The 18169-nt window shown below is 24.2% G+C and overlaps 1 protein-coding gene across 1 annotated transcript; it reads right to left on the bottom strand.

Annotated features, from left to right (window-relative positions):
* Positions 1 to 629: 629 nt before the first annotated feature.
* LOC145841126 (serine/threonine/tyrosine-interacting-like protein 1) lies at positions 630 to 7134 on the bottom strand. The gene is made up of 7 exons (XM_082948497.1): positions 7032 to 7134; positions 4540 to 4704; positions 3309 to 3445; positions 2554 to 2702; positions 1664 to 1767; positions 1117 to 1229; positions 630 to 734 (listed from the first exon to the last, which is right to left on the bottom strand). Exons 1-7 carry the CDS (start codon positions 7132 to 7134, stop codon positions 630 to 632), a joined length of 876 nt encoding a protein of 291 aa, XP_082804623.1.
* Positions 7135 to 18169: the final 11035 nt, after the last annotated feature.

An 18169-nucleotide genomic window follows, 5' to 3' on the forward strand; every position in this document is an offset into this window, starting at 1 on the left:
AAATTTAAAATAAAAACAAAACAGTTGATATTCAAATTAAAAAAAGTTGTTCTAATTTTTATTTAGCTTTACTTTAGCAACCACAACCATAATAAATTAATAACACATTAATAAATAAAACGTAAGAAAAATTATTTTAAAAAGAAATTATTTTCTTTTAAGTTTTTTTGTTAAAATCAAACTAAAATGATTAATTTTTCGTTTTAAAGATAATTACGAAAAAAACACTTGAATAAAATAGCTCAAAATCAGTTAATACCATTAGTAATTGAGATCTTACAGCTAAATTTAAAAACACAATAGATTTTAAAATATGCTTAGAATTTAAACAAAAAATTGTAGTACCTTTTAAATCTCATTTCAACGGTATTTATTTTAAAATTACGAAACTTAGATACAAACATTTCAATAAAAAACCACCATATTACTTGAAGCAAACGTACAAAGCTGAAATAGTTATATTTGTATGAAAGTAAATAAGTTCAGATACTGCAGTTAAATAACTTATTATAAACCAGATATATTATATGGAACTTTAAAATTTCATATTAAAATTTGAATATTGTTTACTAATAGTTTTTGATTTTTCAAACTACATCATAATTAATAGTTAGGATCAGAAATATCAGTTATTTTTTTACCAAGAATTTCCTGTTCATAGTTTGAAAGTTGAGCGACAAAATTTCTGTTTGGTCGAAAGTTTCCTTGCATTGCTTCATATGACTCCATGCTTGCTAATAAAAAATATTTTATCGTAACAAATTTTTAAAGGGATAATTCAGGTTAACAGCTTTTAGCTTGTGATTAATTATGTTAAATTTAAAATACTAATGGTTATCACTAAAACAACAAAAATCTTAAATTATTTCTAAAAAATAAGCTAGTTTTAACAAAGACTTCAAAAACTTATACCTGAAGGTCTTATAAGCCAAATTTTTACAAAGTTATTGAATTTATTAAATTTTTATCAAAGTCGTGTTTTAGACCTTACTTAATATTGATTCAAAAGTCAATATAATTAAACAAATAAAAATTGTTATTAAATTTAAGATATATATTTACACTTATCACAAACAACTTTTTATATCCTTTTTCAAATTATGTTAGAAAACTAACTATAAGAGTCCAACTGTAGTACTTCATTATATATAACAGGCAAGCTGTTATATTTCTACTTTTTCCATTATCTGAAGATATTAGTACTGTTCTACCTTGTTTTCTATTGATGGCTGGAAATAAATAGTTGATTGTTTAAATACTAAATTATAAATTATTTTTTATATAAGGTGTTGATTTTTAGTATTATTTTAAAACATTAGAACTTGTTTCATTAAATTTTCTAGCTCAATATATAAAATTAACAGTGTTTGATATACAACAGTTCTTTTTAATGAGTATAATATTCATAAACTCAACAATTTATAACAAAAAGACCTCCAAATTTTATTAAAAACTTACAAAAAATATGTTATAAAACTTTAGAATATGTGCCTTCTAACAAACTTTTATTTTTTATATTTTCATCATATTTTCTGCAATGAAACATTTTCTTGTAATATTTTTTACAAGTATTAATATTTAATCTTATAAAAACGTAAAAACTTTATATAAAAAAATAAATTTAAAATACTAATTAAGTGGTTTACAAGAACCAACAACTAACAAATGAAGTCGTTGATTTCTTTAGAATGTTCAATTAAATTTGCATCTTTATCGTCTGCTATATTGATTAATTTGCTATTTTCACATTTGTTTGATATTTCTTTTCTGTTAATATAAATTTTTTTTTTAAAAGCTAGATTGGTTTTAAGATTTTTTTTTTCCGGCCAGAACACACATGTACGTTTTCTATCTTTTCTCTAAACCATGGTATCTCAAACTTATTTTTCGAAAAGCCCCCTTTAAAGGGTTAAAAAAGTTATGGCCCCTTCCAAAAAGACTACTCAATAATCTACCATTAAAAACATTTAAGACCATTTTTTGCTCTTCATCAACAATCAACAAGCAGATTGGATCCTATATAATCATTCTTTTATGTATATATTTTGCTATAAGGGAGCAATAAATAGTTAAGTGGCAAAAAACTAAATGAGAAATTAAATGTGTAAATGTAGTGATTTAGAAATTGAGTTTAGGAATCTGTGGTGTAAAGTTTTCAAACTATGTACTTGCTTGGATTACAAAGTTAGTTTTAAACTTTTTAAAGTCATTGAACCAACTATAAATTTTATCAGTCAACATGGTAATTTATAACAAAAATGTTGAGTATTAGTAGTAAGACGTAGATTAGCATCAATATTCATATGCTTAAATAAATCATAATTTGTAAATAAATAACAAGCTGATTCGTAAAGTTTATTATGAGTAAAAAGATGTAAATTAGCATAGAAATTCAAATAATTGGATATAGTGTCATTAGCACATAAAAAATAAACTATTATGAAACAACAAACTAACTCATACAGTTCAGTACTAGTTGTAAGATGTAGATTAGCATCAATAATCAGATGTTTAAATATAGTATCATTTGAAGCATTATAATAACAAACTAACTCATACAGTTCAGTATTAGTAGTAAGATGTAGATTAGCATCAATGTTTAGATGTTTGAATATAGTTTCATTTGTAGCATGCTGATTTGAACCCACATACATCATTCCTTGTATTATTTCACACGGGTAAGTTTGAAACTTGTCTAATTCCTGTGTATGAAAATGTATATTAATTTATAAATTTTCAAATCAGCGTATATTTTTTAAACAACTTGTTGATACTTAATAAGCTCAAAAAATAATCATACTATCAAAGATGGGTAATTATCAAAATGCACAAAAACCAGATTTATAAGTTTAATATAAATTACGCAAAATATAAAAAGTCAAGTATATTACAATCAATATGACTTATTGTAATGTTCTACGGGGTGTAAATACAGGATTTGACCACTGGGAATCAGATCCAATTAAATTTTGATTTTTCAAATAATTCAAAACTGATTCAGCAGGATTTAAACTTAAAAATGACCTAGTTGGTTCTAGTCGGATCTCTGTTTATATTCAAGATCCAGATCAGGCCAAACTTTTTTTAAGTTGAGTTTGACCAGATTAGACATTTGGATCAAGTAGAACAACATATAGTTTTATAACTAAAGAAATAACATACTCTGATAGAATGCAAGCAAAAAAAAAGTTATGTGTTATTTTTATTAGTCTTAAGACTTTTTAAAATAGAATAATACTTGTTTTTATTTTGAACAAATTAACTTTTTTGTGCACTGCTAAAATGATATAAAAAACCAAACAACAAACTCTTGGCATGTAGATAATTTTTTGCGTTCTGAGAAAAGGGTAGAGTGCAGAGAAATGCTCATATCCCCCTCTTAATATTTTCACTGGATTTTTACTGCCCTCTTCAGCAAATAAATTTGCTAACACATACGCTGGATCTGTTGACACTATACAGCATATAAACTTGTTTTAGAGAAGCTTTAACTGTGCTTAATTTTAATTACATACATTACAGAAAAAAAATGTTTTGACTGTGCTTTATTTTAATTTTTACATTAAAATAGAAAACAATACTCTAAATTACCATCAGAAGCGATGGTTCTTTTTTAACAATGGAAAGTAAAATATTGTAATAACGCTTTTAAAAAGGTATGAAATTAAAAGCACCCAAGAAATCTAGGTCATTAAAATATGTATTTCATTTTCAAGACAAATTCTAGATATATATTTGACTCGCATTACCATATCATAATAATAGACATAACTAAAATCATCAACTTCACATTACCTAATGAGAAATACTATTAAAAATAAAACAATGCAACCAATTATTCTCAAGTTGAATTGATTTTTTGATTATATCATAACTTACATCAAGAAAGCTCCTTAAATAACTATAAATTGATGGTTTATAGTTGAGTCGATTCACAAATTGAATAGTGTGTGTTTTAAAGTCCGTTTGTAGTATGTTTGAAGTCATCATGTAAGTAATTGGATCATTGTTTTAAAACAGAAATTAAGATTAAATTAATCAAGAGATCAGTTTAAAAGTGATTTAATTTGCAGTTTTGATATTTGAATGAAAGAAAAACATATTACAGTAAAAAACTACAAGTATAACAATAAACAACATTTTAAATTCAAAAAAACTTTAGAAATTTTCAGTGGAAACAAAAACAAATAATTAACAAACCAGTTACACACTGGTGAAGCACCCAAGTAAATTGACAAAGTAAAAATAACTTTTAATAACAAGTTTGAAGTAAACAAATAAATTTTTCAGTTGCAATAAAAATCTAGTTTTTAAGAAAATTGGCTATAACATATCAAAATATTGAAACCAGAATATCTAATTCACATTAAAGATCTTGTAAAAAACTGGATTGATGTCCTTAATTTTTTACAAAATTATACTGGCCTGAATCAACCTGAGTATAATTTTAATTTCAAACTAGCTTGTGTAAGCCTGAGTTATTCAGAGAACTTTTAAAAATTCATAAAAAAAAAATAAAAGAAGAAGAAACCAACATACCAGTTTCACATTGTGTTGATTTGCAGTTACCATCATAGACAATAACGTGGGTCTTGCATTCAAGTTGTGAATCGTAAGGGATGAAGAAGTGACCGAGATCTGTTCTTCTCGATCTCCTGGCAAAAACAATGTGTCCTTCATCGTACTCAACATCTATGCGCGCATCTGTGAATACAAGAAGTTGAAAAATATGTATATAAGTGTTTATAATTAGATAGTATAATTACATGTACGTAAATCACAGTATGTAAGCAAATCACCAAAATTGTATTGAACTTGACATGTTATATATAAAGTGTATAAAAGTATTAAAAATATTTATACACCATTTGCAAGTAAAAATATATGAACTTATGATACTCATTGACTTTTTATTTTTATTTCACAAATATTTTCAGAACTAACATAGTTTCTTTTTTAGGTAATAAGTGAACTTGAAAAATATATAAAAAGTAGACAGTTTAAAAATAAATTAAATGTTTTACGACATATGACCATAGAATTAAATAAATAAACTGTTGTATTAATTTAAACAATGTACATACAACATAATCCATTTATTATTATTTGCAATTTTGATGAATGATTTTAAGTTACTCATTCAATTTTTATTTTTATTTAACAAAGGCTATCCAAACTAATAAAGTTGTTTTTCAAGTGATAAACAAATTTTAAATATTTAGTTAGTAGACTGCTTAAAAAAATAAATTAATATGACATAAAAATATATAAACTAAAAAAATAACAATTTGTATTTGTAAAATCCCTATATCAGGGTTGGCAAATGTTTCTGGCAATTTTTCTCAAGGTTTTAAAAAGTTCATATTAAGTTTTCAAAATTACACGTTTTATGGTCTATTTTTAGTTTAAAATTAAGTTAAAGGTAAAAACTAAGTTAAGATAAATTAAACGATTAAAAGATACTGTATAGCTTCTTTAAAGTTTTTTTTAATATATAAATAAAATTGATGATGACTAAATTTTTTATCTATAACATAGATTTGAATGTCAAACTAAAATGTTACTATTTAACATGTAAAATTTATTTAAAATTCCAGTTTTTTCAGGTTTTGTCTTTTGAAATTCCTGGTTTTTTTTACGATTTTTCTTAAAATTCCAGTTTTTTTTTCAAAATAATTCAAACTTCAGATTTTTATATGTTCTTTAAGCCTAAATTATCAAATTTCAAGTTTTTTTTCCAGGATTTACAGGTTTTTTGGCAACCCTGCTATATTCATATATCATACAACATATGAATACATGATCTAAACAAATAAACAATTGTATTAGTTAAAACCCTATGTATATACATCACCATAATTCAGTGTGTCTGTTAGTTGTTGGAATAATTTATTGTTTACTATTTTTCACATGGAGTTATTTTGCTAAAAAAACAGAGAGCAAAAATATTGAAAGGCAAGTTTATTTTTAATTATACTACTTTAACCTGTTAATAAGATAAAACTCTTATAACTCAATTTTTCATCGTTAGTTTGTAGCAAGTAGTTGACAAGTTAGTCTGTGAATCTGATGATTTACACTTATAACTTTTTATTATATAAGTATATTGGTCTTAGGTGTAAAAGCATTAAAAAACATTCATATACCATTTACACCTAAAAACATATGAATTTTGGTTACTCATTTGCTTTTTGTTTTTATTTCACTGTGGATATATACAAGAAATTGAAAAATCATTATAAAGATGTTTAAAATCAAATAATAAGAAATATGTGTACGTAAATACAAAGTTGAAATGAACTTGACATATAGAATAAAATTTTGTTTAGAATTAATAATGTTAAAAAGTTTTAAAACCCTTTAAATTGAAAATGTTTGGAAAAATGATTTATTGTAACAAATCTATGTAAGCAATCGGTTTAAAGTATGTTGAGAATTTGTTTGGTTTATGGATTAAATTCATATATGTATAAAATAAAATGACTGTGTGAGGTAATTTCAGGTTAAAACATAAAATATATAGAATATATAAATCTAATTATGACAAATATACTATATCTGTTTAGGTGTCTAAAATTATAAGCTAAGTGTAAAACTTATTTATATAATAGTTCATTTATAATAAACAGTTGTAAAAATTTTTTCATCCATGTGACAGAAAAGCAACAAAATGATAAGAAAGTTTTATGGAAAAAAATTAAACCACTAGATGATTCAATACTGGCTCGGTGTGAGATAATTATAGAGTAATTTTGCCATCAGGGTTTATGTATAAATAAGTAAAATGGTTAATGGCCTCTATGTGTAAATAACTCAAAAAGCATTGTAAAACGTAAGTGTTTATTTATGCTTAAATAGTTTACTGAAGGAATATTTGCAAGCAAAATACTGTTTTTTTAGTTTTAAAAAACTATATGGATTGAATATAAATAAATAACTTTGGCATATGATTCTTTAAATGAATATTGTAAAAAAAAATCATGTACAAGTATGTACAGTCTAACTAATGTTGTAAATAAACAAGAACATACCAACTAACAACAAATAATTAGGGTCACTGATATTTGGGTATACATTTTCCTGGTTGATTATATTAAACAAAGTTGTCGGTTCTACCATTACACTGTTTGACATTCTTTTGTTGTTTGTTTAACTTTATTTATGAAAAATATCTAGAAAACAATAAGATATACCTTTAAATGAATGTAGTAAAAAGAATTGTACAGTGTAAATATATATCAAAAGAAAAAGACAACACTTTTTACTAAAATATTCTTTTTTTGTAACATATTGAGTCTTAGTAAAAGTATACTAAAAAAAAACTGTAAAACTAATTAAGCTTACTTACAAATGAACTATTTTATGCTTAGTTCCTAAATGCTACAAAATTTAATAAGTGTTTAAAGATAACCATAAATAACCTTTTTAACATTTAGCTATTATAATTATATAATAAGTCTTAACGCAAAAGCTAAACTTATGTAGCTAATAAGTTATAAGTTACAGTTTTCATTACAGTAAAGTCTATATGGGGTTAAAACACTCTTTATTCAGGTTAGTCTTAATTTAAATATCTTTAGTGAGGCTAGCAATAGTTTCTTTTTTTACTGTTTTATAAAATTCAAAATAGGTTTTGAAATTGTAGTACACAAGGTGAGAGACTAATAAGTTTGTTATTAAAGGACCTAGCTAAAAGTAGTAATAATTGACACTCTTTATTAAATCTTTGATTCCTTTTTTTAATATTTTTCAACAAATCGTTCTTAAACTTTTTTAAGCTTTTCTTAACTTAATAACAAACAATTCTTTTTTTGTAATTTTTGTTCAATAAAAAACAGTTAGTTTTTTTCTAATGGTAAATGGTCATACTTTTTTTTTTGTTTTTCACAATAAGGTTTTTCTTAAAATTAAGGAACTTTTACCATAAAATTTTATTAAATATATAAAGAAATACATAAAGAAATATATATTAAGTCAATTTAAACTGTGTAAATTCTAAATGAAAAATCTGATTTAAAATTTTATAAAACTAATTATCAACATAAGTTAATTAAAAGTGTATATTTAAAAAAAATTAAGTATATAATTTGAGATATCAAATGAGTAATAATACAAATTTATACAAAAAAAAAAATCAACTGCTCCTTATAGCTATGTTGAAAAAAATCTAAAAATAACTTTGACTTAATACTAAAATTAAATATTATCTTTGTAATTTGGAAAGGAATGCACTTAAATATGATAGTCAAAAATTTTAAATGTTACAGCTTTTTAACAAATGCAATAGCTTGAAACTACATTAGTGAGATCTTAATCTACATAATAAAAGTTATGTGAAAAAAAAACAAAAACAGTTAGAATTTCCTTATGGCCTTGATACTTTCACAAACACAAAAAACTACTTTAACAAAATCTAACTGTACACATTATCTCTGGGATCTGCAAATGAGCATTTTTGAATGAAAAATTTAAAAACAGTTATTTTACTAGTGTAGCTCTAAGTTTTTATAAACCTTTAAAAAAAGATGTCAATTTTATTCACTGCAAACTATCATCATATGAATTTGAGTTTTTAGAAGTTAAATTGTCATGTAACAGCTACAGACATTTTTTAAACACTTAGAAGTTGTACCAAACTAATCCCAACATTTCGATTTAAAAAATTGAAACATAAAAAGAAAGAAAGCATTTATTGTTTCAAAAGGCACAGTAACTTTTGGTAACTGATATTTTGCAAATAAACAAACAAACACTAATTTGAAAGAAGTTCATGCTCTATTATCTATAAAAAACCTAATCTAAAAATTAATTCAGGATGTCAAAAACTTTAAAGAATTATTACTGAAAAACTGTGGCTAATTTCAAGTAAAAGTTTATTTTAATTAATCAAATGTTTAATAAATTACTTAAAAACTTTCAAAGCGTATTATCCAAAATTTCTAAGAACTTTACAAATATTGAGTATTTCAATTAAAGAAACATTTAACCAGTATTTTGAAAAAAAAAAGATTTAGTCTGACACATAGAAACCATGTTAAATAATTTTTTCAATCAAACCTTTATTTAAATAAACTTTTCTTTAAATTATATAAAAATTTTACATACCATCTTCAAAGATAAATATTAAAAAGATTTTATTTTTATCTAACATGAAAACAAGAGCTTAAATACTCCTTATTATTAACTTGCTGTTTTTATTTTTTAAAAAGTGTTTTTTTTTTTATAAAACATACTTTTAAATCTAGTCTTGCAAAATAGCATTCCATACTGTTATAGCAGCTTGACAGAACAAATGTACTCATATGTTTTGCTGCAGAATATCATGGCAGAAGATTATTGAAAACTGTAGAAATCAAGACAACATATTTTAGGAAAAGGAAGTGATGTGGTGTGTATTATAAAAAGACTATTTTATATTAAAATTAGGTTATTGACATCAAAAATAAATAAACCATTTTAAAATTATATTTTTAAAACTTTAATAAAACTATTTAGATAATTTAAATATCAGCATGATTATTAGATTAAAAAACAGTAATCTGTTAATTCTAATTAAATCTTTTATAATTTTAAATTGATAATAATAAAACACTGTACGAAAAGAAAGATTTCTACTAGTTTAAAAAACACAGCTTTCTTTTAAATATAAAGTTTACTAACAAAGATAAGTGGTTTTATAAACATGTACAAAAAGTTTATTTAATACAGATTTTTAACATATTCAATAAAACTAATCATAAAGTCATTTGACATAAAAGGGTTGCTTAAACAAAATCGGCGAATATGTATCTTACCCAACTATTAGTAATTTTTTAAAATTCAAAAAAGTTGAAACTTACTTTTTATTGTCAGTTATATAAAGATTTTGTAGTTTTTAGTTCTTACTTTTAGGTAAATAGAGTTTTATACTAGTTTTTTGTAAACAAAATTTAAAATTATGTCAAAATTATTTTTTGGATTTTGTTATTTTCTGTATTGTACGTTAAAAAAAATTATTTATATTCAAATTATTTAATGATTTTAGTACTAAGTTACACGAAACATTTGTTCTACCCTATATTTTATTTTTATTTTAAGTCACTTAATCAAAAGCCTTTCCAAGCGGGATAAGTTAAGATTACTTAAATATATTATACCTAATTATACACATATGTATATGTAGGTTCAATGTTGAAAATTTAAAGATAAAATAACAAACTTGTGTTGTGAAAACAATACGAAGGGACATTTACAAAGTTCACATTTAAAAGGTACGTTTTAAATCTCGGTATGAGTAAGATTGAAAAATGTATGAAGTTTTTTGAACAATTTAAATTTATAAATTTTAACATAGAATAATTAGTTAAAAAACTTGTTTACTAACTGCATAGAAAAGACTGCATTAAAAATTATAGAAAAGTACTACAGTTATTTAATGATCAAATATGAACTTTTATTTAAACTACATGTCAAGCACTTTTGCCTTGTTGCACACTACTTCAATGTGTTTGCTGCTCTAGGTGATAAATATTACAAGCAAAAAAGTGTTACTACAAAGTATAAAGTATAAAATAATTATATAAATTAAAATAAGTTTAATATTTTAATTGAAGTTTAGCAAGAACCAAGTGAAATTAGATATTTTAAAGCTTTTTCTGGTTTAAAATAAACGTCATATGATATAGGCTATACCTATAATTGTTTTCTTTATGTATCATATGCGAATAAAAAAAGCCTAGTTTAGACAAAAATTTTAGTATTGTTTTTATTTTTTAGGTACATTTCTTTACAAAATAAAACAAATAGAAACTTTCTCTATGCAAGGACTGTAATTAAAATTAAGGGCTGTAAACAATAATAAAAAATAAATATTTATAAACATTTTTTGTTTTTACTGTTTTGTAGTTTAATTCTAAATACTAAAATATTCTTAAAGCTTAAATATTTAAAAAATGTATTAATAACACTAATACAAAAATGTAACTGTTTAAAAATATAAATTTAAGCAAATAAAGATCCAAGCGAAACAAGTTGATTGGAAAATATAAAAATAACAACAACAAACTAAACAGTATTCTTTCTCTGTTATTTTTCAATGGAGCTATGATGTTAAAAAGATATTCAATACTACGTATACTACAAAATATAACAGTTACTAAATTAATCATGATAGTTATCTGTCCTCCAAAAAAAATTACAAACTACTAAATCGTGTCATCTAAATCCAAAAGAAACAAATTTTTATCAAATATTAAGTATTTAGTTGGCATAGAATCTGTTACTGTATTTAATAAGTGTTAATAGTTCTGCTAAAATTTCTTAGAAAGTTTCTTATCTTACTATTAAAGGTATTGTAGAAAAATGGAACAGTGAATTGTCTTCTTTTTTATAGCTAAGTTTCTTTGACCACTCTCCATTGACAGTGTCGTAAAGCAGAACTCCGTTCTTACAACTAAACACAACAATCTTACTTCCCATTACAATGACTTCTTCGGGAAAATAAAGACAAATTTTAAATAATCTAGGAACCTTTCTTAACAAAACAAATTTTTTACAATCTGAATCAAGCACTTCGCAATTTGGTGAATCCACGCCTCCAATCACGAACAGCTTGTTCCTTATTGCTACTGATTTGTGATGATGTCTTGATTTAACCATGTTTGGCATTCTTGACCATGAGTCTGCCGCATGATCATATGTTTCCACAGTCTTTAGATTTTCCCGTTCACACCACCAACCTGAGCCTTCAGCCCGTCTTAAAGTTTTTTTTTTATATCCACCTGAAACAACTATTTTCCCTTCAAATACCGGGCAAGCAGCTGAAATTCTTTTTTCTTTTGTAGAGGAAATTTTGATCATCGCTTGGCTTTTTGTATTGAATTTTAAACATTCGCTTCCCCGTTGGGTTCCTAAGATATAAATGCTTTGGTTGAAAGCACATACACAAAAATTTTGACTCGAACCAATGTTATAATAAAAACCGTCGTGAACAGAAACTCTTTGCCAGGCTTTATCAGCAATTGAGTATTTTGAGACACCCTCCTCATCGCATACGTAAACTTCGTTATTTATACAAACTGATTTTGAGGCCTGTTTACCGCCTTTCATTTGTTTCATATGATTTGGAATATTTGATAGTGTTTCAGCTTTGTCATCGTTCGTACTGAAAACTTTTTGGTCATTTAAATATCCATTCATCAATCTATAAGTTTCATCACGGACTATAAAGTGGGAATTTTCATCTAAAATATAAGTTATTGTCGGAGATAGAGCTATAAGTTGACAGTACCTTGACAAAATAAACTTGGCGTATTTGCTGCGTTCGGCTTTTTTGTAGTTTAACCAGCTGTAAGCCGCATTGAAAAGTAGTAGATCTAAATCTACACCTAGTATGGTGCTCGAAAACAAATTTATAACAGATTTGTTATCTAGTTCAACAAAACTTTTAGATGCTGCAACTATTTAAATCCAAGAGACCTATCAGACAAGCTTTTGAGATAGAAAATCTTTTAGCAATTATAACATACTTAGAAGTTATTTATATCAATTTCATATTGTATTAACTTGCAAAATTGTTCTTTTTTAAATTCATTCAACATAAAGTTGGCTTTTTTCATTCGATTTAAAGGTTTTTACTTCTTTGCATTTTCGTTTTCTGTTGCACAAGTTAATAAAGTTAAAATATTTTTTTTTGTCATATATTTCACAAACACCATTTTACCAAGTATTGATAGGTTTAATTTCGAAATTAGTATTGTATAACATTGAAAAGAAAAGTTGTTTTGTTGAGTAACTTATTTGGGATTTACTAAATTTTAAATATTTTTTAAATACTATTTATAATTTTTTTATTGTATTTTTTAATCCGTGGTACACGAGCTACTCTAGACTAAAAACTTAAAGCCGGTATTACCTCTACTGGGTAAAGAAAATCAAAATTTTATATTCAAATTTAAAATTTTAGCTATGTTAGAATACTTGTTTGTTCTTTTCTTCAGTTTTTTTAATGTTGAACATTAAATTTAATAACTGATTTGTGGAATGCAAACATTTAGTAAGAGAAAAGCCTTAGAATGCAGTACTACCTTTCAACCTGAACTTTAAGCTTCACATTTTTTTGAACATTTTACTAACAATTTATTACACTTAGTTATATTCAGGAAATAAAATTTTGTGCAATTTTTTTTTAGTAAAAATTGCATTTGAAAATTGGGTTGTATTAAAGTTATTTTTCACACACCTTTTTGCCTGATATTTCCTGGTTCAGTTCTGATTCTTATATTTAAAATAAAAACTGATCTTGTTGTTTTAATAGTTTTAGTCTTCAACATAACATAACTACAATGTTACATTAAATATCAAAGCTTGCTATTCTCAATGTTTCCGTAATATTTTTTTTTGATAAAATATAGCATATTTTATGGTTTTAATTGTAAATTTAAACAAATAAAAAGTTGTAGAGACATATAAGTTTATACTTGTAGTAAACTTTTATAAAAAAAAAAGTCAAATTTTTTACTTTTTTAATTAAACACTTTAGTTGTTTTATAACTTGAAAAACCTCAATAAATTATTACTGATTAAATCTTGATTTTTCAAATTTTATCTGTTTACAAAAATTAAGTATGTTTCAAACTGTTTTGAAAGTTTAGGCTATAATTGGGTGTTTCAAATTCTCATGTTAGTAACACCTCATTTTTTTTCAAGTTTACCTTATTTTTTGATATGTAGTTTCATTTTTTCTTAATTTTATTTTAGTATTTCTACTTTTTAACTTGTCTAACAAATTTGTATCACTTACTGCTGTTGTTAAGTAAATTAAAAAAAAATAAGGTTAAATGTTTCCTTTAAGGAATAAAAGTTTATAAAAAATATTTAACTTAAAAGTATTATTAAGGTTTTAAAAAAAAAATTATTAGAAAAAATATTAATATATTTAAGAAAAAAATTTCAAAAATAAAACTACATTATAAGGGAGAAAAATTGATCTGAGATAGATGTAGCTAAAAGAGCTGAGTAGTAACAGTTTGGGATACAAATAAATAAATAAATAATATTTAAATAAACCTTTAATTTTTTTCTAATATATTCTGTTATACATAAATATTGATGTTTGTAGTAAAATATTAGGGAAAGTATACTTAAATATCAGTCTAAGCTGAGCAGAAAAAAAATTGAATCAGCACTTTCAGGAGTTTATTTAAATTTTAATTATTTTATAACCTTGTTCCTAACCTACCCTATCAAAAAATATTAAAAGTTAAGTAAAAAATAGAAAACAAACACTTCAAACTAAAAATACGATTTTCTTGCTGTCTCAGCTTTTTTAAGTTTTTCATTTTAATCAGACTGAACTTTTAGTTTACTAGCCGTCTATGTTAAGTGTTATATAGTAGTACTATATTAAATTTCTTCACTTGAAGAATATGATTAGGTACTTATAAAATTTACTAGATATAAAATTTATATTAAACAATGTATAGTATTCCTACAATTACTAAAGTAAATAACAGTCTGTATTTCAACTTAAGTGGTTTTAAATAATTGAAAAATAACTTATTATTTTAATAGTAATGTTAGATAAGGTAGTTATGTTTTTTATTGATCTATTTTAGACTTGAACATTTAAATGAAAATTAGCTGACTTTGGCTTGTTAATAGTTTTTTACAAGTTTCAAGTCAAATTAGTTTTTTCCAAAATACCAGGCTAATTTTTATGATAAAAAAAAATTGTTAATGAATATTTATTTATAACATTTTTTATAATTCTTTTATTACTTCAATTATCTTTTTTTTTTTCAAATCAAACTTTAGGCTGGCCTTTTTTGATTTTCTGGGCACCTAACAAGGAACTTGAAGATTTAAAGGATTGTTTAAATTATTTTTCTTTCATTAAGATCTAAGAAATGAGAGTTTTTCTTGCTAAGGAAGTTATAAAGTTCCCAAAGATGGCAATTTTGGCTACCTTGGGCGTAAATAGTGAGTAGGCTATGAAAAAAAGCAAACAGCTAGTAATGTAGCTATACCTAATAAAAAGTAGCATTTATTTTTTTACAAGTAGAGTCTATGAAAATAAGGAAAACCCTGCTACAAATTAGTTGTTGTCCGTCTAATACTGGCAATTCTTTTAGAAGACAAAAAATAAAAAAGTTATCAGAAAGTTAAACACATTGCTGTTGCCAAGTTATTTTTTAGTGAAAATATTTTTTATTTATAAAATTTTTCATGAAATATTGAAACAATAATGTTTTAATCAGTCATTATTTGTTAACCTTATCAAAATAGAAGAACAAAAACTACAAGTAAAACAAAGAAATTTTTTATACATATTTAGTATTTAACAAACTATTATTTCAGATTTGGTGCTTTAAAGTAGTTGGTTTTTTAACTTATGTGCGGTATTTAAGCTAGCTATGGTACTTTATTTGATGATCATTGTAGTTATAGATGTTATAGAACTAAAAATCCAATCATCCTAAATCAGTTTGTTTGCAAGATTTTACTTATTAAAGTTAATGCAGTTGTTTTTTTCCAATGTTGCAGGCTAGGATTTTTGACTTCAGAACTATTTTATTCTGGGATTTTTTTTATCATAATGACTTTTAAGTGCTTAAGATTGTATAACAATTATATTTTTCAAATCTTGCTCATACTACAAGTTTTTAGTTTTATCAAAAACTTAAGGTAGTCTGATATAAATTAAACTTGTTTTTGGCTATCAAGCTGACTTTCTTGCTTTGCACGTAAAAATAGGTGATTTTCTTGTTCAATAAAGTTAGGGTTAGGGTTAGGGTTGTGTTTTGCTTAGCTGTGTAAAAGATCTACTAAAAGAATTCTTATCTTAACTTCTTTGTGTGTGTTTGTTGTATATAATATTTAAATATAGAGTTAAACAATTAATTGTTTATAATTGGTTAAATTATTTGAGTTACATTTAAATGTTTAATGAATTATAAGTAGGGTTGCCACAAGGTCAGGTAAAATCATTTAATCAAGAAACACTTAAAAAAAGACAAAAGTCAAGAAAAAATGCAGGTTTTCAAAAAAGGTCAGGAAAAGTCAGGATATTTAACAAATTTTAAGAAGAGTTAAATTTTAGCAGTTCAAATTTACGAAATTCCTTATTTTCTAAGTGTATTGAAATACTTGAACAAGCAGTTATTGTACGCTTTTGGTATTGATTATCTGTGCAGAGTCGCCAAAAAAATACGTTAATTTTTAGAAAACCTGTAGTTTTTTACAACTTTAACATGTTTTAAGTAAAAAAGTTTTCAATTGACTCAAAAAAAATATTATATATATAACATTTTTTTGTCATCATTAAAATATTTTTATTAAAAAACACCTTTAATGGATCTTTAAGATATCTTTTCCATGTCGTTACACTATTTGACACAGTTTTTTGCTTAAACTTAATTTTAAACTAAAAATAGACCCTAAAACGTGTAATTTTAAAAACCCGGAGAAAATTTTAAATAAATATTTGGCAACCATGTCTGTGGCAAGGAAACTTCCATAGTGAAACTGTGATATATACACAAAAGTTTATATTGCAGAATTTAAGAACTAAAATGTTTTTTGTTTAAATAAATAATCAAGTTCTTTATAAGTAAGTACAAGTTTAGTATTTTATGTAACAAGTTTATGTGTATACTATACCTCATGATAATTTTTCAAAGTTGTTTAAACTTGAATAATAAGTTATAAATGAGGTATGTTCCACTGTAATTTAACTTATTTATAATTTATTTTAAATTAAAAAATAAATGATAAGAGGAAATATATTATATAACAGATATAAATTTTACTTTTTTTTGTAATTTTACAGTTACTTAAGTATATTCTTTTATAAATGATATTTTATTTAATGATTTTTTATTACATAGTTTAGGTACTTATTATACTAAGCTAAATGAACAGTTTATATAAGTATTACATGGTTTAGATAAATATTTTATGTTATTAGATATTAATACCTTTAGATTGTTTTACAAATTTTTTGCTATGTCTGACTATATTTTGCTAATAGAGTTGTTTATTTAAAATACATCAATCATACACAGATGGTTCAAGTGATGTAATGGAAGTTAGATGAATGAATTCAGCCCAAAAAATTTGTTTTAACCAGTAAATGAATAAAATTAAAAGCTTAAGATAGGTTTAAGTGTTTGATTATGTATTTTAGATTAAGTTTAAATTAGGAGTTTGTTTTAGATAAGTCGGGAAAATTTGAGTAAAAAGTTAGAAAAAGTCAGGAAATTTTTCTGAGCTTGATCTGTTGCAATCCTGGTTAAGCCTTTTATAATTTATAGCTAATTTCTTTTACCTTAAGTTAATTATTTTAATTTTTTTAAATAGATTTAAATAGTCGAAGATTCTATAATCGTTTTACAAATTACTGAACTAAAACTTGGTTTTTTATTAAGTTTTATTTTAACCAAGTGATTTATAAAAGTTTTTAAAGTAACTCACGTTTGAAAAATAGAAATTTCGAATATTGTTTTGTCGTTGTTTCTTAAAATACTTCTCAATTAGTCCCAAATCATACTGTTCAATAGTAATTGCTACTTCTTTTGTCTTGTCTGATTTATATGAATTAGTCTCAAGTAGAACCTATTAGTTATAAAATATTAAATCTTATAAATAGATAAATAATAAATAAATAGAAATTACTTGTGGTGAGTAGTACTAATAAAGTGAGTGAAACAGAATCCATATTTTGTAATAGATTTATAAAAATTATAAAGTTATCATGGAAAACTAAACTATTTATGTTTAAATCATTTATAACTTATACTTTTATCATAATCATTTGACAAATAATAAACTAAAACTTTAATTGTTTATTATACTTAAACAACCACATCATGGATTTTGATTAAAAAAACTAAAAGTGATATCATTTTGTTACAGCTTAAAAATGTCAGTAAGTTGTGCAATTTGTCAAGAAGATATAGATTTTTGTACTGAAAAAATTTCAGTCTTGAACTGCGGTCATCTGTATCACAATGGATGTCTTCAGCAATGGTTGGATACCAATTTAACCTGTCCTGACTGTAGATCTGCAGTTACAAGAAACAATTTTGTGCAAAAACTTTACCCTTCTAAAAAAGAAGATGCAATTCCTGTGTACAATGGATCATCTGATCAAACTAAAAGCATCTTGAAAGTTTACGAAGAATCCACAAAA

This window comes from Thalia democratica, chromosome 7 (genome assembly GCF_965202585.1).
Source record: "Thalia democratica chromosome 7, ktThaDemo2.hap1.1, whole genome shotgun sequence".
NCBI lineage: Eukaryota > Metazoa > Chordata > Thaliacea > Salpida > Salpidae > Thalia > Thalia democratica.

Coding starts and splice junctions, on each gene's coding strand:
- LOC145841126 (XM_082948497.1), bottom strand. CDS start 7,134: ATGTCAAACAGTGTAATGGTAGAACCGACAACTTTGTTTAATATAATC. Junction 1,768..2,553: donor ACTAATACTGAACTGTATGA/GTTAGTTTGTTA, acceptor TTATATTAACAG/AAAAGAAATATCAAACAAAT. Junction 1,230..1,663: donor AGAAATCAACGACTTCATTT/GTTAGTTGTTGG, acceptor ATTTATTTCCAG/CCATCAATAGAAAACAAGGT.